We start from the raw sequence: 27,818 nt of genomic DNA on the forward strand, positions 1-27,818 counted from the left end.
GTTCACCAGTCTACCTGTATCTTACACAATCAACTCCCCTAAACAACATGAACACTGAAGCATCACTTATAAATCAACAGCTCGGGTGGCTGAAGCCCACCTACAGCGCAAAGCGGTGTAGGTGGGTGGAGCCACGGCTAGTTAGTGGGCAGTCAAGCAGCGCTCCATGTGCAAAGTTACGGGTGGAAAGGGAGCCGTTTCTGGCGCCAAAAGCGGTTATTTTCGGTGTCCTTTTCACAGGTCCTCAGATTCTAGTTGTAGTAAGCCAAAAAGGTACGGGTCGACCTTCTTTCTCTTTATCCTATCCTTCTATCAAGGTGCTTCCTACATCGTAATACATCAGACGATTATCACATCCCATCTTAAAGTGGCTGCTCAGATGGCAGATCGTCTCCGGTAGAGCTCTGGACAGAGGCCATGACCTCGTCAGCCTTTTGCTCCTCGCCCAGAGTGCGGTAATGATCCGCCAAGGCACTCCTGGCAGCAACCACTTTCTCAGAAGTATTTACATCGGGCAGCGTGTAGGCCTCGAAAAGAAGCGCAAGACATTCCCCTCTCCTCTTCATAATCTCGGTATGGGAGCGCGTGATCTGGTCCGCTGACAGCTCCAAAAAGATATCGGCGAGTTTGATCGTTATGATGTGTCGTTCCGTCAAGAACGTCTTGCTCAGCATAGTCGTCTCATAGATAAGTTCGGTAGCTTTATCGTGGTATACCTTGCGGTATTTGAGTGCTAAAGATATCATACACTGGAGGCTGACCACGTTGTCTCCAGCAGATTTGCGGTAGAGTTCAGTGACGAGTTCGTGGTAGGACAGGGCTTCGGGCGTCGGTAGCCTCTCCCAGGTAATATCTAGGAACCTGATGAAGGTCGTCGACATGGGGAGGACGTTTGCGATTTTCTCTAGGGCCCCGATGGCGCCATGTTGCGTGAAGAGACCCGTTTGTTTGAGATGAAGAGGCCAGTATCGAGAAGCGTAATCGAGGAGAGAATTTTGGTTTCGCAGGAAAATGGTTTCGCCCCAATCGAGAACCATGAGAGAGGGCTCACTCGATTCCTCAAAGCAAGATTTCAAATAGACGAAGAGCCGAGTCACAAAGTCGGCGTGCGGATCATCATTAAGGACTAGCTTGCCTTGGGACGATAGATCTACCACTGCATCTCGGATCATACCATGCCGAAAGAATAGTAATTTGTCCATAAAGTAAAGCAAATTGCTGACAGGTTTGAGGGCCTTGATGATACCCGTGTCACGAACTATTTTTTCGTCAACCTGGATAGAGGCAAAGGCCTGGATCTCTCGAAGGTGTAAGGGACGCTGAGCAATAGCTAGCCATGTAAGGAACTGTTTGGCCTCCATGCTCACATCCTCTCCACCCAGACTCTTGAACACCATATCAGCGATGCTGGGTTTGGTAGTGGCGAAAGTGTCTACAGCCTTGCGAAGATGATCGGAGTTCTCCTGGATCCTGAGGTGCTTTGAGGCAAGCTTGGCCCACAGAAAAGAGCCTTCAGAGGCTTTGGCAATATCTTGGACGATGGCCTCCTGCTTGATTCTAGGCAGTTCTCTGAAACGCCTGACATTTCGCAATCCGCTTCGGACGACTTTGGATATATCGTCCAAAGTCACATCGCGGGTGACCTCCAGAAGGGCCCGACCGTCTGCTTCCGGGGGCTTCTGTGTACCGAGGGTAATAAGCGTTACGTTTCGTGCCTCCGGAAGTACAGAGACGAGCTTCTGTAACAGATATCTCTCGTCGCACAAAGCCTCGTCAACACCATCCACAACAATGGCGATTCGGCTGAAATCGGGCAAAGAGCATTCCAGCGCCCGTTTGAGTGTGTCCCACAAAAGATTGTCATAAGCAGTGTTGTCTGTTATCTTCCCGCTGCTCTGTAATGATTCACCCAGCGTTGTCAAGAGTGGAACATTCGCGACAGATCTGTCAAATATCTGAAAAAGCATAGAGCGAACAATGGAACACATGGTCCTCTCAACCGGGATCCGGGCGCCTATGGCATTTTGAATTAGACGCAGGTATATTAAAGGATGTTGAAGAGCTTATATACGCACCGATGGAGACCGACAGATTCAGGCAAGCGTTCGCATCAACGGCGTCGTGCAGGTGGTCTAAAATGACTGAGGATAAAATACTCTTCCCTGAGCCCCGGTGACCAGTAATGTGAATCTGGGTATACTGGTCTCCCTCCCATTGCTTGAGGTAAGGAGTTATCCATCGGCAAGTCATTTCCTCCCGGACATTGACGTAATATGATGTTGGTTGAGCGAGAGCAGCAATGACGGGATCGTTAGGGACAAGCCAAGATCGAATCTTGTTAACGATATGAACTTTTCAGCGATCAGGTTCAATTAGCCTTGCACCCTCTCTCTCCTTTTCACGGACTTATAGATATCCAAACTAGTCATCAAAGCACATACCTCTCTCTGGGTCCACGCCCTCTTTGACTAACACATGGCGTGCGACCGCCAACGTGACTTTCACACAACGACTTTTGAATTGCTCGATTTGAGCAGTGAATGTGTCACGAATGTCGATAGAGACTGAACTGGAAGTGAAGTCCGAGATGGCCCTATGAAAATAGGTAGATACCTCAGCAACCAAAGACAGTAGATCGAAAAGCGCGAATGAGAGTTGGTCCTTGACCTCTTGGTTGATGATGACCTCCGCCGAGCGTGATACCTTCTCCAATTCTGACGAAGTCTCATAGAAGAAGCTGAATGGAATCATAAGTGCGGGTGCATTCTCCCTTCCGAGCTAAATGTATGTGTTAGCCTGTAAGATCACCAAGTACAATTCCCGCCAACGATATGAACTGAGACAGGGGCGAGAACAGACTTCAAGAAGCATAGCTACATAGCCATAAGCAAGTCTAGTAGCAAAATTGGTGTCGCTGTCAAATCGGGTCATTTCGAAGACGCGAAATCGTTCGACAAAGAGCTGAGCCCATCTCAGCACGTTATCCCAAGCACTCCCTGCCCCAGGGAGAACTTCGTTGTACTGGCGCGACAACCATTCCCGCAGTGAAATATGCGAGGCTTCGCCGAGTAGTGCAAACGCAGCAGGCGGCAGTTCCTCCTGACTGCGACGGAGAAGTGAAATGACCGCTTTGGCGAGTGGCGTTGGGCTATCATCCTGTTGGTCCCTAGTCCGTCTCAGCGTGCCAGCGGCAACGGTAGAATCTGCGATGGGCTGCGTGACAAACATGCTGCATAGGATGAAATTTCTGAGTGTCCGGAGTCGCGGAAATCGGGTTCGTCATCGAGCATAATGGTTAAATTCCCCCCCCCGCCGACTTCTCAGTGATATTGTGCTCGATCCACTTCTCAGCTCCGCTCAGTTCAGCTCGATGCAACCAAGTGGGCCACGATTTACTAGCGAGAGACGTGTTTGTCGATCTCGATGTCACGACTGGGGGAGGTCTCCATCGTCAAATATTCCTGACCCGCGTCTTCCATCGTGCCGGGACGATTACCGTGTACCTATTGTCGCTTCCCTTCGATCACTCGATCATTCTGCGATATTGAGTTCCACTTCCTGTGGACCGCGGCTGGGAAATCGCGCACCCCATCTCCACCGCAAGTGGGAAAGCAGTGGAAAAGAAAACAAATGTGATATGATGTGATAGCCAGGGCCTTGCATAGTCGTTATCACATTTTTTCCCACCCAGTCACCCCTGAAGACATTCCAATATCCCTCTTCTTACGGTCGTCCAAGATGGCGGGTGCTCGAGGCTTCAGAGCCAAATTACGAAACTGTTTCCGTCGCAAACCGAAAAATGCCCCAAACGATATTCCAAAAGCTCCACCGGAAGATACCTTCGTGGGCAATCCTCTCACTGAAACCAAACCAGTGGAGAGTGTTGAGAATCAATTCCCCAAGCATCCGCCGCAACAAGTCCAACCAATTCCGGACAACAGCCGCCCTTTCAATCTTTGGCAAAGAGCAGAGGATAAATTAAATGCCAGTCCAGATACACAGGAACTCCTTCAAGCCTCCTATCAATCCCTGACGGCAGAGCTGGGGGAAGAGCTGCAGCCGATTGGAACGGCGGCCCGCCAGGCGCAGTTAGACCGGTTATTCCAATGCCGAGCGGATGCCCTTGAGAAAGAAAAATGGACGATTCAGTTCGGCGATCATGAGGTGGGCGTTCAGGACATGGTGAGCAGCGCTTTTGAAAAAGTGCTCATGGTGAAGGACCTGATCGATACCGCGGCCAGCGCCAGTCCTCCGGCAGCGCTGGCCTGTGCCGGGCTGTCAGTCGTATTCACGCTCGTTCTTCAAGCAACCGGCAACCAGGCGATTCTTCTTGAAACGTTGGAATACACGTCGGACCTGATGTGTCGCTACCAAGTCATGGAAGATGTTCACCGATCGGATGCGAACGCCCCCAAGTCGGCAGGAAACCAAGCCGATCTGCTCGGAAGATTCGAGGACCACCTGACCGACCTATACGCTGCCATCCTCGAATTTCATGCCCGTGCCATGAACTATCTGGGAAAGCGCAGTGTGATTCGGCTATTCAGTGACGCTTTCGACGTGGAAGGATGGAGTAGTGTCTTGCAGGGCATCAAAAATCACGAAACCCGTACAGAGAAAGACGCTCAGATGATCGGAGCCGCGAACGTGGATCAGCGACTCCGGGCAATCCAAAACACGCAACAGTACGAAGCAAACCGTCAAGCCATTGCCGAACGCGACAGGCTGGCTATGAAACTCTTGCAGACTCTCTATACATGCCCATACAAAGACCGAAAAGACGTCAATCATAAACGAGTGCCTGGAACATGTGAATGGTTTACGCATCACCGAATGTTTGAAAACTGGCAGCGAGCAGAAGGCTCCAGTCTCCTTTGGGTGTCTGCTGATCCTGGCTGCGGCAAATCTGTGCTGGCCAAGTACCTCATTGACGACTTGCTTCCCGCTACAAAGGAATCCACTATTTGCTACTTTTTCTTCAAGGATGGCATATTGGAACAAATGACTGCGACAAGTGCAGTATGTGCAATTCTGCGCCAGACTTTTTTGTCACAGCCACACCTGCTATCGGACCACATACTGAACAAATTCGCCGCGGACGGGGAGAACTTGATAAAATCCTTCAGTGACCTTTGGTCCATCTTTACCAGCATGACAGCGGATCCAAGCATGGGAGAGACTATTTGCATCTTGGATGCCCTCGATGAATGTCAGGATGATGAACGCGGCCGTCTCATAGAGGCAGTGACTCGTTCCCAGCAGGGAGGCGTAGGAAGTGGCAAGGTGAAATTCCTTGTCACCAGCAGACCGTACTCCTACATTTACCGGGACTTCCAAGGGGTCCAGGAAGATCTTTCTACGGTGCATCTCAGCGGTGAGGGAGAGGAGGAGATCGGTCAAATCACGAAAGAGATCGATCTTGTCATTCAAAAGCGGGTGGAGGATATTAGCCGCAAACGTGGCTTGACTTCCGAACAATGTCAAATGCTACTACACGAGATAAAGCCAGTCGCCAACCGTACCTACCTCTGGGTCACTCTGGCTATGGATGTGATCGCCAAAACCCCTGGATTCACCAAGGGGAACATCAGGACGGCGATGAAACGAATTCCTTCGACGGTTAATGATGCCTACGAGGAAATTCTGAGCCGAACCCCGGCGCCTGATCGAGCGAAAACCATCTTGCATGCGATCCTTGCTGCGACGAGACCATTGTCTGTCAGTGAAATGGCTCTGGCAGTTGCAGTCGACCAAGCCCGTGAAGCGTCAGAGGATGTGGAGGATTACCTCGAGTCCGCAGAGGAATTCCAAAACACGCTCCGAGAGATCTGCGGCCTCTTTGTGGTCGTTATACATTCACAGGTGTACTTGCTCCATCAAACCGCCAGGGAGTTTTTGGTCCAGTCCGATTCCAACACCCAATCTGGGACTTCCACCTGGAAGGCCTCTATCGATCTTCAGGATTCTAATCGGGTTATGGCAGAGCTTTGTACATGGTGCCTGGTGTCGGATCAGTCCGAGGAATCAGCTATGCTCAAGGAATACTCCACGCAGAACTGGATGACTCACTTCAAGTCATGCAATGTTAAATCTGAGGACTCTCTCACGCCCTTGGCTCGGCAGCTCTGTGAGCCAGGACAACAACATTTATGGGATAATGCTCTCATGTTTGCCTATCGGTCTGATCTTGCACCTGTGGTCGAATATTTGATCAAGGTTGAAAAGGCGGGTGTTGACTATCCCAGTCCTACTGGTCGCACAGTCCTGGCGTACGCTGCCCAGGAAGGACGTGCAGATATAGTTAAGATGATCCTCGAGCATGCCATTAATGCTTCGTCAAGGAGCCGTGAGTGTGCCATCCCACTCCTGTTATCTATCGCATATGGGCATGTGGATATCGTTCAACTTCTGCTTGACTATGGTGCAGATGCCACTTTTACGAATGGGTTTGGCAATAAACCGATCTGTCTCGCTGCGCGTCAAGGGGATGAAAATGTGGTTAACCTCCTCATCAAGCATGGGGCCGATGTTAATACTCGAGACTTGCAGGGTCGAACCCCTCTCTCCCTAGCGAAAAAGCACATTGCTGTCTGTCAAATGCTTATTAGTCATGGGGCAAACGCCATTGAAGATGCCTAGATTCTATGGAAGGATCACTGTATCTGTTTGGACTTAATTTTGTATATAGCTAAGCTTCCTTCCAGTCCTCTTTGAGCATCATTTTTATAGTGTAGGAGTAACATGATAAATTATGACCCATCAGTAAATTACCTTTCCAATAATGGTGTCCAAAGCGACCCTAATGATCTAGATTCAAACGTATATATTGTCTAACTTGGAAGTAAACTAATACTAGTAGGCCTAGAGTGTATAAAACGTGGACCCATGGGAAGAGGGTCCTGCCCATTTGCCATTGTTGGTGTTGTGATATGTCGTATCGTAACGGAATCAATTCCTAGCCTCACGGAATTACCAGCTTTGATTGGAAATCAATCTGGAGGTCGCCTGTGTATATAAACCCTCAAGTTTTCTGTCCAGAATGTATACAAGCAATCTTCCTTTGAATTACAACAGAATGACATGACTGGGTGTTTGGGGAAGCGGGGTAATTGTTGTGATAGGCTTCAGCCTCACGTTTGGACCATTCCTGACGTCGCTCAAAAGCCTGGACTTCAGCTTCTAGACGAGCTTCGATAGCCTTCTGTCTTGGGGCTCCAATAAGGTGTTCATCAACCAGTGGAACAATGTCCGCCGTAATCGGTTTTGCGTATTTAAAAAGGCAGTTAGGGCGTTGGAGATCTCCGGACACGACATCCCAGACTTGTCTTGCCTTTAAGTAGGAAGTCATAAGATGCTTCCAAGTTGCATAATTATCACTCCCTGTTAAAGGCTCAATAGCCGCGACATTTCGGTCGGGAGACTCGGTTAGATGTGCAGGCATCGTGGCTGTGCCTGAAGTGCGGGGTAAATATAGCTTCAACGAGTTGTTGTATGCAGTGGTTCTCAGAGTGAGTGGAGACGACACCCGAGAAGTTAGCACCCGGGCTCATAACCTGTTGTTATTCAAAGGAAGATTGCTTGTATTCCTTCTGTCGGGATATATTCTCCTGTCGGAACAAACTGGCTGTGACCCACTGCTAGCGACCGATGGATAACATCCCTTGCTTGGTGTACACATTCTTGCGCTGGGCTGTGGCCTCGGTGTTGTGACCGCCGAAGGCCGGCGTGTGGGATCTAGGGGTGTTTTTCCAACTAGACTGAACAACTACATCTATCAACACAATTGACTTTTGCTTTGGAGCATACACACTGTCCACTTAACTGTGTACACAGTACCTATCTGGTGATACCAACACCTTCTGGACAGAAAACTTGAGGGTTTATATACACATGCGACCTCCAGATTGATTTCCAATCAAAGCTGGCAATTCCATGAGATTAGGAATTGATTCCGTTACGATACGACATATCACAACAATCGCACTCAAGTCACCCGTCTCATGGTATGATCCCCTGAGACGCTTTGTGTCTTTCTCTCTTAAAACTCGTGCCGGTCGTCAATTAAATGATTACCTGTCATGTTCTGGCCGTTCTGCTTAATCTCAAGGGTAACGCCAACAGTTAAATGAAACCTCTTGGTCGCAAAGGCTTGACCCACAGTACATGACAAATTATCTCCTCACATCGATCGAGGACGCAGTCTATTGCGAGCACCAGGCGGAGAAGAGTATTGTTAACAGGACCAAGAAAGATCTCGTCTTCGTCAGACCGCAACTCAAACTGAAGCGCGGTAAGCCGGACTGGATCGATTGATGGCGAACGAAACATTGCGCCGGGTTTGATCGATATCCGAAGATAACCTGTCGCTAGATCGAGCATCGTACGTGGACGTGTACCCGTAGGCTAAGTCGGGACATACCATTCGCCAGGGTCACACCCCTTTTCTCGGTACAGGCTATACTAAAGTGTCGGGTGGATCATAACGACTTGCTGTCTTCCCATCACATGTTGTCTACCCATGTACGCTCCGCTCATGAACTTACAGCTCAAGAATTAGTCCGCTTGGTGCTTGTCTTCTCTTTCCTTCCACTTTTATTCAGACGATACTGGATGCTTGGCCCGCCAATATTGTTTTCTCAATTCCCTGATCAGAAAGAAATGTGACCAACGCACATAGTCCTTGTCCTCGTTGTATGGCAATGCTATGGGACCCTTAACATTCGGAGCGTCTTCAATCTGTGAGATTACGATCGGTCGAGAAAGTGTACCCTCAATGCTCGGCATAAGGCGGAAAAAATCATCACTTTGATAGTTTCTAGCAGCCATCGTCTCTAGGGAAGCCTGCAGCATGTCGAGATGGCTCACATCGTACTCATGCCGTATGAAAATCAGGACTAGTTGTTCCAATGCACTGAGATTATCGTGCGATTCGAGTGCAATCAGGGGGTCTGCGCCTCTGTTGAGCAGCGCCTTAGCGAGTTCGGGGTTGCCGTTCTCCAATGCGAGAGATAACGCTGTCCGCCCTCGCGAACTTTGTGTGTCTATCTGAGCCCCGCGATCAAGAAAGAACATCATTGTTGCTGCGGCATCCTCACAAGTTCTTTTATCGAGATAATCATCTGTGCTGGCGTGTGCTGTTGCCACTTGGATCATCAAAGCCTCCGGCACGTGATCTTCTTTTGACGCGGACGCTTCGTACAAGGCATTAAATTCAAAGCCTGCATCCAGAAAGTAACTAACAACATAGACGTTCGTTCCCACAGCTGCGCTGACCAGCGCGGCGCAATGAGTGGGGTGACTCGGGTCTAGGGTTAGATTTCCGGTAGACAGGAATTCTTGGAAGGTTTTCCGGGGACTGTACTGCGCTGCAATGTGCAAGACCGCCTGGTCGTGGTGCTCAAGATCCGGGCCGTTGAGTGCATCGAGGAGACCCAGTTCGCCGTGTTCTATGAGACGCCATACAAATGCAAGGTTGCCAACTTCGAACGCGCCCGCAAGCATGTCCTTGAGTATCCAGATATCTTTTGTTTCGTCCAGATAACCATGACGCAGAAGGGCCGCCATGTGCTCGGGATAACCCCTCGCTTCGGCGAGCACATCATTCAACCAGCCCTTCATAGCTTCTGGTAGATCTCCTGGTGGCCCGCGATTTAACAACAAATCAAAGGCGGGAACACTCTCATAGGATATTGTGTAAGAGATGAAATTCGACCATTCGCGTCCCCAAAGTATCCGGTGAGAATTTACCATCTCGTCGACGATGTATCGGGCAAGAGCCAAATTTCCATGAAGGACAGCGATTCCGAAACTACTCCTTAAATGCTGCCAATCGTGTGATGCACCCCGCATATCCCAGCATTCTTGATAGAGAGGCTGATTATTGCAGGCTGCGATCACCCTGTAGAAACAGCTTCGGGCGTAGCCCCCACAGCCTTGATACTGAGGGCCAGTCATGATTGCCTGAAGATCACCCCCCCCCTTTACCAAATTCCAGATCGTGTAGTTTGGCATGTCAGAAAATTCTGCTAAATCCAAAATGTCAAAGAACTTCACACGCGGGAAGCGCAGGCCCATCTCAATCAAATATTGTACTATAGCTCCATGATTTCTGGCAGCAGCGATGCAAAGAGGGGACTCTACCATGCGCTGGAAGCTCGGGCAATCAAGGGCAGCGCCTGCCTCCACGAGAAGCTTCACCATTTCCAAAGCTCCCCGACTCGCTGATTGTGCGAGAAATGATGCAAAGAAACCGGTCAGACAAATCTTTTGGTTGACATTGACCTTTCCCTCTTCGATCAAGCACCTAGCCACGGCCAAGTGGCCTCGATCGACCGCGTAAGCGAGAGCAATGGCCTTTTGCCAATTTTCCACTGCCGCAGAAGACACGAGCACTTTGACAACGCCCAAACTGCCTTTGTTCGCAGCACGATAAAGAGTTCTTTCGAGGTCATCTCTATGTGCCTTGTGGTCCGGGCTGCCGAGCGACGAGCCATACTTGCATCGGTCGTTTTGCAGAAAAACCTCACTGTAAACAACAAGCAACTGCGCAGTTCTTGACAGATCCTTATCGACAGCCAATATGATGGGCGTCGAGCGTCCTGTCATGCGAAAGTATTGATCGAAATCAAGTCCATTAACCAAGAGCTTGTAGAGTGCGCCCGTGTTGTCGTTCCTAACAATGCGCTCAAGTCCAGGCGGAGAACATTCTTTAGCATAATGCGCGAAGAGACAGCAGTTGGGGACGCTATAGAGGCGTCGACATGTTCGTGAAAGAGAATTAATCTCATAGGCATACTCTAAATGTTGCGTGATCATCTCCAGAATTTCATTGGGAAAGCATAACAGATTTCTGATACCGTATTGCATTATTGAATAGTGGATGATGGGATTGCCAGTGTAGTTTTCGAGGGAGGTGGGGCGGCAGAAGAAACTGTCGGATGGAACAGGCCGGTGGTAATTCGGTTACCGGATTATCTATAGAGCGAGAAAATGCGCCAAGAACATGTGGTTTAGTCATTCATTAGGCCCATAACGAACTACAGTTGGCTTGTGGTGTCATCACTGCTGTCATTCAGTGAAATATTACGGGGAGCAGACACGTCAATACTCTACCATAATGCATGACACAGCACCAATAAGGAGCAAGTGGAAATCTACCCCGCTACAGTGGTAAAGGTGTGGCATCTGGCACGGCCGCACCTCCACGGGTTGAGGAGGCAGCCAGCAGCCCCACTGTAGGGTGGGTCCATGACTAGCCCTGTACGACGTCAGCTTCTTGTGCTTTCCTATAACTGGGCTTAAAGCTATATAGCCAAAGACGGCAATTCCGGGGTCTCACTACAATACAACGGAAAGTCAATGCATTTTCTTGTTTGATATTTTAGTGGAGAGGAGATACTTCTCACGATCAAGAGGGACTTGAATTGTGTGGAATTGTCTATCTCGGACAAAATCACTACACCGCTACAGTTCGTCAGACCAATCATAAACTACAACTACGTTTCACAGGAGATAGCTCCTCATCGTACAGCTACAGACGTATCTCATCGCCAGAGAGACATGAAACAACCTGCTCTCTGTAGCAAACTGAGACCCACCTGCGAAGATCAGTGGAGGTTTGATGGGATGAGTTGTGACGAGGTGCACTGGTTTCAGCGCATGTACAAGTGCCATTTGTAACGTGACGTCATAATGCAGTATTATCTATATTTCAAATTGTTTGAACATGCGAGCTTCAGCCCAGCCACAAGCACTCTATGGAACTTACTGTGGTAGTTGAGGGGCCGCAGCTTACTGATGGGCCACCGAGAGCCAATGATTCCAAGGGAACGGTACTTCTACAGTACAAACCAAGTCAAGTGCATCCGAGACGCCAAATACGGCGTCACCAGGAAACCAGTTGGTTACAATACGGAACGCCGGGACAGGCGTCGTCCTTACCATCACTGACACTACGCCACAAGCACAAGGGCCTGGTAAGGCAACACGTGACTACGACACCGAGTCCCTGCGACGCTGGGGTGGCTCTAGTCCTAGTCATGAATTACCCGTTAGACTTGACTTTAGAGCATTATGGATCAGGCAGACGAATTCTGGAAGAAGACCACCGTTGTGATTGAAATTTTACCAAATTCAATGTATAAAAAGCGTCGTTGTGCTGGTGTTTTGTGTTTAGGTTTTCCCACCACGTGACTTTCGTCCGGGTTTTCGTTCGAGTTTCTATTGGCTGAGAGTATTTCAGCTTTCATACTACCAATTTTCAACAATAAGTAAAAATGAAAATAGTTTTGGAATCTGGCGGACGCGAGCTTTCTATTAAACCTCAAATCCTTCCTATCTGGGCATTGTGGTGTTGTGGTTACCAGTCACAATTTGCCTGTTGGAAGCCCACTAACACGAGTTTCTGCCCAATAGGCATTATTTGCTGCTCTCCAGTAACCTAATTTAGTTAGAGGACGATTATGTGACTACGAGCTCCGGTTACCCCGCACGGAGGGGGTAGATTTTTGTCGATTGAAGAGGAGGATACGTTACCGCCAGAAGCAGGATGATTCAGCGCATACCCGTTCTCCAAGTTAACTAACTAGTTACTCGATTTCATGATTAATAAGTTCGACTTCTCACGGGAATCTCCTTTTAACAACTTAGATTTACTTACAACTCTCATTCTTTGCAACTCTTCTACCGAAAACCATGGACACCTCCGAAATTCGTACATGCGAGGCCAGCGCATGGAATGCCCTTTGCCAGTCCGGAGTCGTCCTCATCCCATTTCTCGCCAAGGACTGCGTAATGCTCTTTCCAGGCGGGATGATGCTCGCAGACGAAACTCTCCGATCAACTCTGTCCGGGGATACTTTTCAACCGTGGAAGACATACACTATAACTGATGATCGAGTGTTTCCTCTTGACAGCAATGGAACATGTGCACTGATTGTGTACAGGGTAATTGCCGAAAGAGGGATGGGAAACGGAGAGGATAAAGCGGTGTTCGCTGCACTTTGCTCCAGTATATGGCGCCGTTGTATGAACAAAGAGGAACCGGAAGGTTGGGAAATGGTGTCTCATCAACAGACTCCTGTGTACGTTTTTGATTCTTCACTTTATGCATCATGATACTTTATGCTTATGCGTCAGGCAGATAAAGTACATTTCCACACCCTAAAAACTCTGGAATTCTTGTCCAATCTCCGCGTTGAAACCGTATCCCCAACTTCTCCATTGATCGATCGAAACTCTCTGTACGCTTGACCTGTGGCGTTGTAGTGGTTTCTGCGATTGGGCTAATTTCCGGAGGTATTCTACTTTCCTCCTTCGCTGGGATTGGTTCGTTCGTAGACCTTGAAGGCCTTTCCACCTCATCCTCTTTTGTCTTACCTTTAAACTGTCACATCATCGGAATTGCTTGAGAAAATGGTAGGCAGTGGTATGTCCAGGGCGGTGGGTCCCACCACCGCCCACTCCACTCACTTCTCCACCCACTCGGCCTTCTTCTCTTCCTTCCTTCTCTCTAGCTAGCCCAAGTAGTTTGAATGGACTCTTTCACTGTTCACTGGCTAGCTCACTCATTTAACCAAGAATGAACATGGAGCTTCGGGGAGTCAATGGTCAAGTGTTCAATAGCATCTCAGATATGACTGCTGCCATTGTCCTTGGAAAATTTATAGACCACGCTGCCATTTTCGTATGTCAAAAAGTAAACACCATCCATGTAAATGCTCATGCTGACAAACAAGAATTTTGTCGGTCAGCTCTGGAAACGCAACTCCAACCCCTTGAACTTTCCTTTGAGGTCGTAGTCTACCTGGCCGTTTTTGTAGATAACAATGTAGGCACCTCCTTAGTCGATTGCTGTATGCAGGACCCTCTCAAGCGATTCATCCTTTATGAGTCAAGTCAGCGGGAAGATTCTTGAAGAACATCTTCCTGGGGAGTTCAGAATTTGCCCAGCACCCTCCCTGGTCATCTGCAATCAGCGAGACAACCTATATTAAGACCGTAACATTAGTCATGCTCCACAGTAGAAGTCAGCATATTCTGGAACGCACGTAATGCTCAAATTGACTTTGCGCCTACTTCTTCAAATCCGGACATGCTCTTGATGCTTCGTCAGAGAAGTATAGAGAGATTTGGAATTGCTTTGGGATACTACAAAGACATGTAACGAAGTGAAAATTCTCACAGAAAATTTGTTATTGTTTTGATTTTATTTCTGTTGGCTGGGTTGAGCTCACTATGATTGTGAATTATTGCCTTGAATGCATCAAACCAAGTGGAAATCAAGGTGTCAGAATGTGTGGAACCTTGTCTTGTTATATGTTGTATTTAGTAACTAACGTGATCATAGCTAATCAGTGAAGAGGGGAACGCTCGATGGCAGTACGCGCTGAGGCGTGCGGGTCGATTCAGCAGAAAAACCACCACCAAAATACACGCGTAGCAATCAGGAATAGCGAGGAACCCAAATGTAGGGGTCAGGTCGGGGAGGTGTAAGAAGGTGTATTCTAGAACTAGCTATCCGGCCACCGTATACTGCCGGCTATGTCACATAGCATGGATGGCATCCATGTAGTAGGGGGATGTCTCCCCACTACAATATATAGTATAGAAAGACAGGAGGTGTAAATTTAAAGATCTTAATCTAGGGAAGTAGGGAATAGGGGTTAGAACGGCACTAGGGCTAATATGATAGGTCATCTTAGAGAGTAGGGGATCTGACACGGGTGCGGGAGTGACGGAGGTCTGGCTGACCGACCGACCTATATATTACAGCGTGGCAATAGATAGAGATAGGATGTGTTTCTCTTGAGAGATTAATGATTAGTGAATCCTACCAGGAGTGGCCTTGGAATTGTCAAGAATTAAGGCATGGCCTCATGCACCTAGCAAACTTAGGTTAACATAGGTACCTGCGTGTAAATATATATCTCAAAGACGGGGATACACATCTATACTCTAAATGTGATAATTCGGTGTGGTGAAGCTTAGGTCTGGTACGATCGTGCGACCGGAGTGTGGATGATTCTCCAACTGCATCATATAGCAATTCTTGTCCGAATGAATCGTGAATAGTCTATGGCTGTGCCTGGCAGGGTCGCTGCGGTCGGCGGTTGCGGATTTCGCGAATTTGATGGGGGCTATGATGCTCTTAAAATATGGGATATCAATCAATCCTCTGGCAATTAACCCTGAGATCTCGACGAAAAATCCTCGTCCTGTGAACTAAACCTGATGGGGGGTTTTCGGGGTACGGCGGAGGACCTCGGTCGGCGGGTGATGTGCGCCCCTGCAAAAACATCGGGCGTTTTCGAACCCCGGAAACCATGCTTATATCAATATGGACTGGCCTCAAATTGGACTTGACTATCCAACCGAATTGTTTTTACAACATATTCAGATTTGGGGTATCTTTGTCAGCAAAATGTCAATTCAATGGGCCCTAAACCCATTTTACTACGGCAACCCTAAAACCCTAGAAACCCTACGGCACATTGGATTTGCGCCCATGGGTTGGGGTCCCGCTGCGGTCGGCCGTCGCGGACTTCGCGAATTTGATGGGGTGTGGGTCTCCCGGGCACGCACTGGACCAACCAGACGGCGAAGAAGTCGGAGGGAGCCCTTCCTCCTTTAAGGCATTATGGATTAAGGGGAGCCGTGGCCGGCTTCCACGCGCAATGCACAGAACGGCTTCTCAACTGCCGAGGTTGCCAATTAAGGCTATCGGGGTACGACTGTTGGAATCGCGGCCGAGCAGTGTCGACCGGAAATATGATCTCACCATCGACTAGAGGGGGGGGGGCCGAGGTAGCACACACAGATAGTTTGCAGAGGAAAGCGGAAAGGTCAGAAGGCATTCCAGGCAATTCAATGCGAATGTCCATGATTGTTTTTGACCCTTCCCACCCGTCTACTGGGAGATCCGAGACTACCACCGCTGTGACTAGAGGCGGCGAACCGTCAACTGTATATGGAAAGGCATGCGTCACCGCGGGATGATGGCTCGACCACCAACGGTACTTCCATTTTCCTGTCCTCCGAACCTGCATCTTCGAAACAAAAGAACCCGAGCTTGGATACGGGATCACCCAGTGTGTTGCAATGAAGCGGCGTTGAAGGTTTTCACACCAGGCCTGCTCTTGTTGGCCCCCAAGTATATGACCGATTCTCTTCAGGCAACGGTTAAAAAGTGTCCAGTATGTTTTGCTTCTGAGAGCCGGAAAATTAGCCTGGTGGCAACTTCCTTGCACTCCCTGAATGTCATCCGGTTCTGAGTCGGTGTCATATTCGGTTACTCCTGGGACCAGCTCAGAACCTAGCTGCGGCTCCCAGAACCGGTGCAGGATATCAGATACCCCACACGGATTTCGGCGTGAGCGGCCTGGGGCGACAAACAGCGGTAAGTGGGCCGGAACAATATGGTCTTGCAGGGCTGGCCCACAAAGAGGAATGGACCCGGCAAGTGCTGCTTCTCGACTATCCGGAAGAATAATAGATTGGATGCTCTCAAAAACGTCTCTTCGAAACGCTCACAGGCAGAAATCCACTAACAAGGATAACAGAGCATAGATCCGCGCAGGATCTGCGCTATAATGTGCAATATCCAGCGCCAGTAAGTAGCTTTCCAACTCTAGAAACTGTTGCTTAGCACCACGCACGGCCTGGTACCGTTCAATATATCTGCCAAGGACGCTTGGGGTGTGGAGTTGCATGTACCGGCGGTGGGCTATGTGGAAGAACATGGTTTCCCAGTCAATCTTGTCGAGGAACCATGCGTAGCCTGTCCTCTCCAGTGTAATCTTCATCCCAATCCCCTCCCAGCGACGGTCAGTGGAGTTAGTGGACTACTCGTCAGTCACATCAGATGGAGGCTGGTCTCGAACGTCTTGCCAACAAGCAAAGCTCCGAGAAAGATGGTTCCCCCCTCCGCCAAATGAGAAGCGAAGGCAGCGTAGGAATAACAGCATCACGCGTGTGTGTTCCCAGAGAACAAGGTCGCGCTGGGATAGACTATAAGCAATCTCGAATCCCGCGCAGAGCTTATTCATGTTCCACTGCAGCCAGCCCAGAATAGTAGATGTATGACAAACATAAAAGGGCAGTGAGAATGACAACGGACTCCCGCGGATGCCCATAACATGATTCGCAAGCCCGAGCCGGTGAATTTCCTGGTCGATTTCATGCAGAAGGTCCGCTCGAAGCCGGTATTCTTCCCGAACCCCAAAAGACTTAGTGCTTGAGTTTTGGAGGGCCCTTGCACTCCTCATTTTGGCATGGAGATAGGCATCAGTCAGGGTTTTCAAACTCTGCCTGCCTCCCCGCCCGCAATGCTCCCAATTCTGTTTCACGCTCGGATCAAGCGCAATTGCCTCCATCATGCGGTTGCTAAATGGATAGAGCTTCCCCGCACATAGGACTTCCTTCACCGAGGCATAGAACTGAGTATAGAGAAGGCCATCGGCTCGGAGCGATGAATGGCTCCGAGTCTCCATGATTAGTGATCCACTGTCCCGCAGAAAGGAGAAGGGGAAGAAGGTTGAGGAGGCAGCGCTTGGGGGTTGATGGTCTGCCCGGTACTTTTCAACACAGCATCGACGCCATATAAATGTTAGGGGCTCTGCAGGGCTTAGTGGCCCAGTGGTATGACCAGTGGCTTCTGGTCAGGAGCCATAGGAAAAATTTCCTTCCCAATATCTCGGTACATGGTTATAACGTGCTGCACGTCAATGGCTGAGGACCAGGTCTGATTGAATCGTTGTTGCATACCAAGCCAGGTCGTACTCTTAGTTGCAACCTTCAGGTTCTTCGCAGCAAGGAGGAGATAAGGGCGTTGAAATTGTTGGAGGTCCTTTTGCTCAATGATCTCAAGAATTGCTGTCCATATTGCTGCAAGCCCTTCTGGCGGAAGAAAATGATTCAACTGCTGCTGTCTCGCTTGGGTGGTTACAGAGCGCGCTTCCTTCCAAGCCGCCCATGTGTTCAGTAGGGCATGAGCGTAGCTGGACGGATAGTGTTGAAGATAGTGCCCTGAGTAAGCTACCTCAAGGGCCGGGAAAAAGACCTGGTCCATCCAAGTCCCAAAATCTTCCCCGCTTAGGCGGGCAGTAGGCGATCGTGGATGGGAAAGACCAGGAAAGAGAACATAGATTGATGCATCCTCCATGCCAACCACTCGACCGAGTGTATAGTGCTTGATCTTATGAACTGGCATATGGGTTCGGCGAGAACGGCCACTGCGACGATCGGTATACTCCACCGGTAGAGGATCAAGGTGGAGGGATGACTGGAGGTCAGACACCGGGCGCTGGACGGGTTGCCACCGAATGCCTTGGCGAGCGGCGGCTAGACTTCCTATAAAGGCTGTTACACTGTCAGTGTCAAACATAATGTCTCGTGGCAACAGCTCTTTTTCCTCATCTGTGATCAAGACCACTGGTGGTGTCTCTTGATCATTGCCAATGCCACAGAATAGTTGCCGGCGGTCGGTAGCAGACCAATTTTTGGTCCAGGTAGTCTCTGCATCAGGTAGTCGTGGGCTACCGAGCACCTGGGGGCAGTGCCACTTTTGCAGATCGGCCAGCCTGATGGTTGGGATGGAAGATCTCTCCTGATTAACCAGCGGCTCCATTGACTGCTGATGACACTCAGGGCAACAACCCTGGAACTGGAGGATCTGTTGTGCTAGTCGCACCCCAAGGCTATCAAGGTTCTCAGTGCCAGTGCTCAATCGATCAGACTGTGGATAGCCATTGTCGCTATCCCCTGATCCATATGCGTTATCTGACAGGTCATCTGTACCTGAGTCTGCTGAAATATCAGGAATGCCAAATAGAAGCGGTTCATAGTCAGCGGCCGAGATAGGACCTTCAGTGGGCTCATCATCATCTGGAATTGCTTCAGCAGACAGGTTATACCTGATAGTTGCCTCCGCCGGTTGCAGAGCATTTCCGCCATCAGAATCAAACCCACTAGGATCATCCAGCAAGAAGTCAATATCATTGGATAAAGGCAGTGAGCCTTCCGGTCTGAGGTGTGGCTCTGGTATAGGCCCCGCATCAAGTGTATCTGGAGCAGCTGCAGGCTCAGGGGCGGTCCCGGACCGCGGAGGTGAGTCTGCGTCTTGTCTTGGCTCACGTGGTTGAATGACCGGTTCTAACACTGCAGTCAATATTAAGAAAGTTGCGGTGCGTAATCAAATTGGCAAATTATATCCATCTTACGTGTTCGTGGACGTGCTGGGACCGAAGTCTCCTGGGATAGCAGTTGAGCTCGCTTTTGTTGCTGATAGCGGAGCCGTCGAGCGGCATTTCTCGCAGCCCTTGTTTTGTATGTCGTTGTAGGTCCTCTTCGACCCATTATGCTAGATTTTAAAGGGTGGCCAGGACAGCATAGGATGAGGTAGCATGGTTGGCCCTCATAAGTGTGAGAGGTGCGTTTGTCAACTTTTGACAGCGCAGTCCACCCCTGATGACACACCATGGATTGGATTTATCATTTCTTGGCACTGAGCACAACAATCAGCGCTCACTGGCAGAAACATATGTGTGTGCACCGCGAATGGCAGTCAATGGATCTAGATTTGTGTGTTCCATGATTAAATTGGATCATGATGTCATATGTTGATGATTATGCGACTGTCTAGTTGTGAGAATACATGTTTTGGATGCTTACTGCCTCCTGTTTACGCCTAGCACAACAGACAGAACCCCGGTCAGTAGAGGGAATGGCACGTGACTAGTCTGGGTTTTCGTCCGAGTTTTTATTGGCTGAGAGTATTTCATCTTTCCTGCCACCAATTTTCAATAATATGTAAAAAGAGAAATGGCGTTAGAGTCTGGCCGATGCGGGCTTTCTAATCATACTAAAATAATCTCCATCCGGGCGTTGTGGTGTTGTGGTCACCTGCCACAATTTGTCTGTTGGATGAGAAGACCGATAGAAGTGTTACGGGCCGTTCGAAAGAAACACATTCATTCGGTGCCTACTTACGAGAATCTCGAAGATGAAGAAGGAAAGAGAAAGGAAGAAAGTCCGCCAGAAAAAGAGGGGTTAAGTCCCCAGCAAACGCGTTGTGCAAACGACCCAATATTATGCCTCAGGCATCCTTCCACTAGACGAGGCTATTCCCAGGATCATCCGTCACAAGAAGAAAGGTATTGGAGGAGTCCTTTGAGAAACACATTTAGAAATGCCAAGTCAAGGAAGCCCAGAACCGTTCCGAGTATCAATGAGCGAAACGGGTGGAGGGTCCTCGTAGAAAGGTGTGATTTCAGAGACCACCCGTGCCAGGTCACTGAGGCGTCGCGTGCGGAAGACATCGGCCACGGTGAATGACACTCCCCACTCGCGCGCCGCCCCGACCAGCTTCATCGCTCCGATGGAATCCCCGCCGATCCGCAGGAAACTGTCGTCCGCCCAGATGCTGACGGCGTCTATCCCGAGGACCGACGCCCACAGGCCCTGTAGCCGCCGCTCCATCTCAGTCGCCGGCGCCTGCCGTTCGCCGCGCGATGGCTGCAGCGCCGCCAGTTGCTCCAGCGTCAGAGCCCCGCCGATCTCACGGAGCCGCGGCCGGTCCGTCTTGCCCGTCGCCGTCATCGGCATCTCGTCCACGGGGATGTACGAGCTCGGCACCATGTACCCCGGCAGCTGCTCGGCCAACCGGTCCTCCAGTCCCTGGGTTGCCCGCTGCAGGGCTGCCTGAACATTGCTTTGGGGCCCCTGTGCCTCCTTCCCTATCGCTAGATATGCTACCAGTGTTGGGTTGGTGCTGCCTTGTGGCGTAATCACCTCGGCCACCACGGCCGACTCGACATTGTTCGCAAGATTCTGCCGCACATAGTGCTCCACCTCGCCGAGCTCCACCCGCTGCCCGCGGATCTTGACCTGGGTATCCTTGCGCCCAATAAAGACCAGTGTGCCATCCGGGTTGTATCGCACCAGGTCGCCCGTCTTGTACAACAGTCCATGACGTCCTGGGCAGTCGGGCCCTCCGCGTAGCAGCCACGCAGGGTCTTCCACAAAACTGGCCTCCGTGTTCCCTGGGTTGGAGAGGTAACCGTCGCCCACTATCGGGCCCTCGATTAGCAATTCACCGGTATAACCTACCGGAACAAGTCGGTCGTTCTCGACCGGATCGACTACCCAGGTACAGCAGCCGAATCCTGCCCCGATGCTAGGATCCCGAGACTCCAAGTGGCCGATTCTTCCTATTGTTACAGACACTGCACACTCAGAAGGCCCATAGCTGTTGATCATCTCAATTTGTGGCGTCCATGCAACGACGTCTGTGCTGGTCGTTGGCTCGCCGCCAAGTCTCAACAACTGAAGGCTCGGAACATCGAGAGGATTCAGAAGACGGGCAACTGTCGGCGTAAGGTGAGCATAGTTGACCCGCAGCTTGGACATCGAGTGCGCGATGTTCCTGCGGCAGTCAGCTTCATGTGGCACGCATAGGCAGCCTCCGGCAGTAAGCGTGTGTAATAGATTTGACCAGGACACATCAAATGCATACGACGCGAAGTCGAACACCCGCGCCGAGGAGGTGAAGCCCAAAGCATCTTGCTGGTGCTTAATGGCGCTACTGAAGTTCACATGCGTGATGACAGCGCCCTTGGGAGTTCCAGTGCTGCCAGATGTAAATACCACATACAGTCGGCTGCATGGGTCCACAGGCTGCAGGCGCGTCGAAGGAAACGCACTGAACCTCTCCAAGTTGGCTCCATCCACCGGCACCACGGTGCTAGCCCCAACTCGGCCCGCCAGATCCTGGTTCGCAGCCGATGCGAGGACGACAGAAGGTTGGACCTGCTGGATGATTGTTCGCAGGCGCTCTTCTGGTTGAGTCGTGTCCAAGGCAACCGACGCTCCGCCAGCCTTCATGACTCCTAGCATCGCCACCGGCGTCCACATCGACTTCTCAAAGCACAGCGGCACAATTATCGCTGGGCCGACTCCCAGGCCGAGTAGATGGTGAGCCAACCGCGTCGACAGCTCGTCCAGTTCGCGGTACGTCAGCTCGCCATCCCAGGCACAGATTGCCGGCGCATCTGGCTGCTGCCGAGTCCGGTCTGCGATCAGGTCGTGCACGCACACCTCCATGGCCGCGGGAACCGTGGCGTTCCAGCGCCAGATGTCCTCAAGGTCCTGATGACTGACGAGCTCGATGTCGCCGAGTCTTCTCTGTCCCTTTCCAGCGCCCACAGAGCCGCCTGAACCGATAGGACCTTCGCTCACCAGCCCGATAACTATTGTCTCCAAGAGTGAGAGGACTCGGCAGGCCTGCTCTGTGGATAAACAATAGACCCGGCAGTTCAGATACACGCACAACTGCGAGATGCCATGTGCAACACTGACTGCAATGTCATACTACTAGTCCTTCAGTGCTGTGTGCAATTAAACCTAGCTGGAATGGCACTTACTTCAGTGTGGTTCTTTCCGTCAATATTGGCAAACTCAAGGCGGTGGCTTTCTACACACTCTGCGCCATCACGATCCTGTTTTTGGAATGACATGATCGTGTTGAACAGCGACTGTCCAGCTGGTAGGTTGAGCTCGTGGTGGATGTCCGCCAGGGAGCAGTGCTGGAAGCCAAAGTCCTCTAACACTTGCTCGTGGATGTGTTGAACCAGGCGCTGACCCGACCACTTTCGTGAGAGGTCAGCGCGGCAGATCATCATGTTGGCATATGCGCCAATGGACTCCTCCAAACCAGGTATCGGCAGGTCTCTGCCAGATGCAAGATAACCAAAACAGACAGAGTCTTTCCCAGTGCAGGCGGCTAGAGTGAGTGCCCAGGCGCTCTGGAAGAGGCTACCCATGGTGATGGATTGTGCCTCGCAGAAACGTCGGATTTGAGAAAACACCTCGCCTCCTATGTCGATGCTGTATGTAGAGATCCCCTTGTCCTGTTGGGGGGCACTTGAGAGGTGCAGGAAATGGCAGGGTTCCACACCGACCAACTTCGTCTTCCAATAAGCTAACTTTTCTGTCCTAGGGCTCGACTTGAGGGCTCTAGCGAAGCCACGGCTCGTTTCCAGCAGATCGCAGGGGCTCAAAGACCCTGCGTACGCCCTGGCCCAGTCCCGCAGCGTAATCCCGATCGAGCCTCCGTCGGTGATGGCGTGGCTCATCTCGAGCTGGCAGATGACGCAGTTGTCGGAAACCTGGCACAGCACGAGACGGTGGGGGGTTTGAGCCGCCGGTAATCAACCGGGGGCAGCTTTTTGAGCATGTCCAGCGCAGTAGCCTCACTTTGGCTCTTCCGCAGAACGACCTCACCGTAGTAGGACTTTAAAACCGCCTGGTTGAATACGGCCATCCCGTCGATCCCTGCAATGAAGACAGTGCGCAGAGATGGCTGCCGGGCAACCACCGTCTGCCATGCCACTGCCAAACCATCGAGGCTGACCGTGTTGGGGCCGCGAGATCTTATCTTGTATACCTGGGAAGTCTTGTACAAATCCGGCTCCTTAAGTTGGCTTAGCAGGATACCGTCCACCATGGGCGAGCATGGATACACGTCCTCTACCGCGGCGTTGTTTGCGGACACGATACGCGGGATTACATGGCTCTCAAGCTCTTCGAGCCCCCTGTAGTCTAGATTCAGGAACTCATAGTCGCAGAGTGTGCTTGAGGTCTTCATGGACGTGAGCTCATCGCAGATAGACTGTAGTGACGGGCCGACTTGTGTGATCCAACCGTGAATGAGCTCTTGGTGGGCAATATGGCGGTTCCAGGAGAAAAAGAAGTAGACTAACCCGTCCTCGATCCGGACGTTAATGTCAAATATGGCCGACGCGGGCAGTGCGAGACCTTTACCGCAAACCCCGTCAAGAGTGACATTGTGGAAGAGGGAGTCATCGCGCTCTAGCTGTTGGAACTGGCCGTGATAGTTGAAGGCCACTTCCATGGTAGAGCGATGGGCCTGGAACGCACCAATCCCCTTGCGGTTGAGGTACCTCGAAGCAAAATAGGCCCAGCCGTTTGAGGGGAGCCGCCTTCTCGCATCTTTGACGAGTCTCACGATATTTGCCGGGGCGCTACCTATGCACCTCGATATGTGGATTGGGCTTATCGTGGTGAACCAACCGACAGTCCGCGACAGGTCAATCTCCGCACTCCATGGCTCGCGGCCATGGCCCTCATTGAAGATAGTGAGTCCCTTTCGCCTAGGGAAGATGCAAAGAAAGGCGTCAAAAACCGCTGAGAGAAGCAGGTCCACCGGCTCAGTGTTAAAGGCGTTATTGGCATCATACAGGAGGAGAGAGGTTGTATGCTGGTCAACTTTCACAGAGCGCACATCGTGGTCGCCGACTGCATTCGGAGTCTCTTGGCCAAAGCTCCAGAACCCAAAGTCGTTGCTGATCTCTTCTGTGGGGAGGACGTGTTCGGGGTCGAGCTCGTAGGACATGGCCTTCTCAGTCTGCAGCTTGTTCCACACCTGGAACGGAAGTCCCACTTGCAGTGTGTCGCCAGCGAGAAGAGCCTCCAGGTCACCCAGGATGATGCGCCAGGACACGAGGTCAACCACCAAGTGGTGCGCAATTAAGATTAGATACTGGTCCCCGCCGGGTAGCGTGTACATGTCCGCCGCAAACACCGGACCCCTTTCAATGTCCAAGTCCTGGTGCCTTTGCAAAGTGAGAGACTTAACCTCACGCAGGGATTTCAGCTGCGAGGCTCCAAAGTGGTAAAGGCCGTCGCTAGGCTTTAGAACGCGCTGTGTCCAGTTACCGGCGAATCTTTGAAAGCGCGCCCTTAGCATAGAGTGCTGCCGCACAATCTTAGAAATTGCGCGGTAGATTTCATCAACAGACACCCTTCGCATAATCTTGACGTTGAAGCCTTGGTTGCAGTAGTGGGCCTTGGTGTTGAGATACTCGGGGGAGACTGAGTAAAGAACCACTGCTGGATCGGAGACAGGCCGAAGGGCTCGTCGAAATCTTCCTCTCGAGAAATTTCAGAGGGCGTTGTAACTTTTGAAGATCGTGCAACCGCGGCGAGCGATTTGCTCTTGAGCAGACTTGCAACGGAGAATACGATATTAGCGGCACGACATTGCGGGCTGAGCCGCATGGCAGAGATAGAGTCCCCACCATTAGCAACAAATGAGCGCTGCAGGTCGATGCTAGATGCTGGCACGTTGAGTACACGGCTGCAGGCGTCGTGGAGCACGCGCTCTGCGTCAGTCGCAGGCTCCCGAGACGTAGAGCTGCAATCAGCGTTTGAGATCTTTGCATAAGTCTCCGAGTCCATGCCGAAGAGCCATGCCTCGAGCGCTTTATGGTCTAGCTTGCCGGATACGCTAAGTGGGATGTCCCTGAGCGCGATCCAGATGGAGGGGACCATATAGGTGGGCAGAGCGTCACCTAAGAGAGCCTCCAGGGCCTCGATATGCCGTCGGACCTGTGCCGTATTCTTGGTAGGAACAAGTTGGATGGAGGATCTATCGTTGTCATCCTGCTGAATTCCCTTGAGACTGAAGAAGCCTACCAGTCTGTTCGCGCACAGGCCGGACTTGGGGAGTAGGGACGCGGACTGCCGTATGGAAAAGTGGCGTGCCATGTGGGCTTCGATCTCGCCGAGCTCCACCCGCTGGCCGCGGATCTTGACCTGGGCATCCTTGCGCCCGATGAAGATTAGCGAGCCATCTGGGTTGTATCGCACCAGATCACCTGTTCGGTACAGCCGGCCCCGTCGCCCTGCACACCCAGGCCCTCCGCGCAGCAGCCACGCCGGGTCTTCCACAAAGCTCGCCGTCGTTTTCTGCGCGTCTCCTAGGTATCCTTGTCCAACAAGTGGCCCCTCAATGACAAGTTCACCAGTACAACCGACCGGAAGGAGTCGACCAGTCTCAATTGGATCGACCACCCAAGTCCGACTTCCAACCCCTCTCCCGATACTCTGATCCTGCAAATCCGCGTGGCCGATTATATCCACCGTTGTTACCACTGTACACTCAGCCGGCCCATACGTGGTAACCATATGAACATGCTCGCTCCACTTCACCATGTCCGCCTTGCTCATCGGCTCACCACCGAGCACCAAAACCTGTAGCGTAGGAATATCCAATGGGTTGAAAAGGTGGGATACAGTCGGGGTTAACTTAGCGTAGTTAACAGCAAGTTCACACATTGACTTTGCGATGTTGTTATGGCAGTCAGTCGTACTCGGAATACAGAGGCAGCCTCCTGCAGTAAGTGTGTATAATATATTCGACCAGGACACATCCCACGCGTAGGAAACGAAGTCGTATACACGAGACGCTGTGGAGAATCGTAATAGGCCTTGCTGGTGCTTAATGGCGCTACTGAAGTTCACATGGGTGATAACAGCGCCCTTGGGAGTTCCAGTGCTGCCAGATGTAAATACCACGTACAATCGGCTGCATGGGTCCACAGGCTGCAGGCGCGTCGAAGGAAACGCACTGAACCTCTCCAAGTTGGCTCCATCCACCGGCACCACGGTGCTAGCCCCAACTCGGCCCGCCAGATCCTGGTTCGCAGCCGATGCGAGGACGACAGAAGGTTGGACCTGCTGGATGATTGTTCGCAGGCGCTCTTCTGGTTGAGTCGTGTCCAAGGCAACCGACGCTCCGCCAGCCTTCATGACTCCTAGCATCGCCACCGGCGTCCACATCGACTTCTCAAAGCACAGCGGCACAATTATCGCTGGGCCGACTCCCAGGCCGAGTAGATGGTGAGCCAACCGCGTCGACAGCTCGTCCAGTTCGCGGTACGTCAGCTCGCCATCCCAGGCGCAGATTGCCGACGCATCTGGCTGCTGCCGAGTCCGGTCTGCGATCAGGTCGTGCACGCACACCTCCATGGCCGCGGGAACCGTGGCGTTCCAGCGCCAGATACTGCGCAGGTCACGCTCAGTAATCATTTCGATGTCCTTTAATTTTTTTACCTCTCCTCCCTCAACAGTTAACTGGCGGACAATCCTTTCCATCCAATAGCCCACACTTTCGGCTTCTTCGCGCCTCATCATATCAGGCGCAACATTGACGTAGAGATGCAGGGCATGTTCATAGATTTGGCACCTCAACAAAATCGCGTCCCCGCCAAAAGTATTTGTATCTCCAACGTCGTATTGTGAGCTTCCCATTGCTTGACGTGTCGAACAATCCTTTCCACCTATTTTGGCGACTGTTTCCACAATCAGTAGGGCCTGGAGCTTGCCACCATCGTCAGGTCTATAGGGCTGAGTATGCCAATCATTCGGTTGCCCTTGAACCTTCTTGTCCAGCCCCCGACTCTCCAGCTCTTGTAACAGCTTTCCTACGACGTTGTCTGATTCAACCATGACTTCAACCGGCACTGCGGCTTGTTGCAATGACATTGCCGAATAAAAGTTCGCCTTGGTTAAGTAAGAGTATCGTGTAGCCAGAATGGACCATGCTGCGAGCACAACTGTCGACGGCGAAACGCCACAATGATGCCAGAAAATGCCTCGAATATCGTGCTTCGTCGCGTATCGTGCCTGCAGTTGTTGCCCTAGTGCATTACCATTTGCATCTCCCTTTCTCTCGGCCATTCTCCGCTGGCCAATGAGTTGTTCTCAGCATTGGTCTCATGGCAGCCTTTGCACTATTCTGCGAATAGTTTATTGGAACTTACCAGATTTTGCTTGCCGGAAATTACGTATATTTCGTGCAAAGGGAATATGAGTTTCGTTTCGTTCACTTTCCAAATGATGGCGGACACTTAAGAGCATGTTTCCAGGTAGATTATGGAGATAAAGAGGAATCAGTGCCACTGGGGTTCAGTCAAGTTACTACAGACCTTGGTCCGCTTTCAGCTGAGACTTTCTAGTTC

The 27,818-nt window shown here is 51.2% G+C and overlaps 5 protein-coding genes across 5 annotated transcripts; 1 reads left to right on the forward strand and 4 right to left on the reverse strand.

The window, feature by feature from the left end:
- Positions 1-362: 362 nt before the first annotated feature.
- N7532_002986 (uncharacterized protein) lies at positions 363-3,228 on the reverse strand (the record flags this gene model as incomplete). Its single annotated transcript, XM_056615480.1, has 4 exons — positions 363-2,014; positions 2,076-2,351; positions 2,442-2,778; positions 2,860-3,228. 4 exons carry the CDS (start codon positions 3,226-3,228, stop codon positions 363-365), a joined length of 2,634 nt encoding a protein of 877 aa, XP_056475837.1.
- Positions 3,229-3,738: 510 nt separating this feature from the next.
- N7532_002987 (uncharacterized protein) lies at positions 3,739-6,639 on the forward strand (the record flags this gene model as incomplete). The annotated part of the gene is made up of 1 exon (XM_056615481.1): positions 3,739-6,639. One exon carries the CDS (start codon positions 3,739-3,741, stop codon positions 6,637-6,639), a length of 2,901 nt encoding a protein of 966 aa, XP_056475838.1.
- A 1,953-nt stretch (positions 6,640-8,592) lies between these two features.
- N7532_002988 (ankyrin) lies at positions 8,593-10,866 on the reverse strand (the record flags this gene model as incomplete). The annotated part of the gene is made up of 1 exon (XM_056615482.1): positions 8,593-10,866. One exon carries the CDS (start codon positions 10,864-10,866, stop codon positions 8,593-8,595), a length of 2,274 nt encoding a protein of 757 aa, XP_056475839.1.
- Positions 10,867-17,623: 6,757 nt separating this feature from the next.
- On the reverse strand, positions 17,624-19,353 carry N7532_002989 (uncharacterized protein; the record flags this gene model as incomplete). The annotated part of the gene is made up of 2 exons (XM_056615483.1): positions 17,624-19,155; positions 19,218-19,353. The coding sequence occupies 2 exons, from the start codon at positions 19,351-19,353 to the stop codon at positions 17,624-17,626; spliced, it is 1,668 nt and encodes a 555-aa protein (XP_056475840.1).
- Positions 19,354-20,193: 840 nt separating this feature from the next.
- Positions 20,194-27,537, reverse strand: N7532_002990 (uncharacterized protein; the record flags this gene model as incomplete). The annotated part of the gene is given in 4 exon segments (XM_056615484.1): positions 20,194-22,365; positions 22,419-23,162; positions 23,180-24,843; positions 24,879-27,537. The coding sequence occupies 4 exon segments, from the start codon at positions 27,535-27,537 to the stop codon at positions 20,194-20,196; spliced, it is 7,239 nt and encodes a 2,412-aa protein (XP_056475841.1).
- Between the last annotated feature and the right edge of the window lie 281 nt (positions 27,538-27,818).

The sequence above is a fragment of the Penicillium argentinense genome (assembly GCF_028826775.1).
Source record: "Penicillium argentinense strain IBT 30761 chromosome Unknown utg000004l_segment0_segment0, whole genome shotgun sequence".
NCBI lineage: Eukaryota > Fungi > Ascomycota > Eurotiomycetes > Eurotiales > Aspergillaceae > Penicillium > Penicillium argentinense.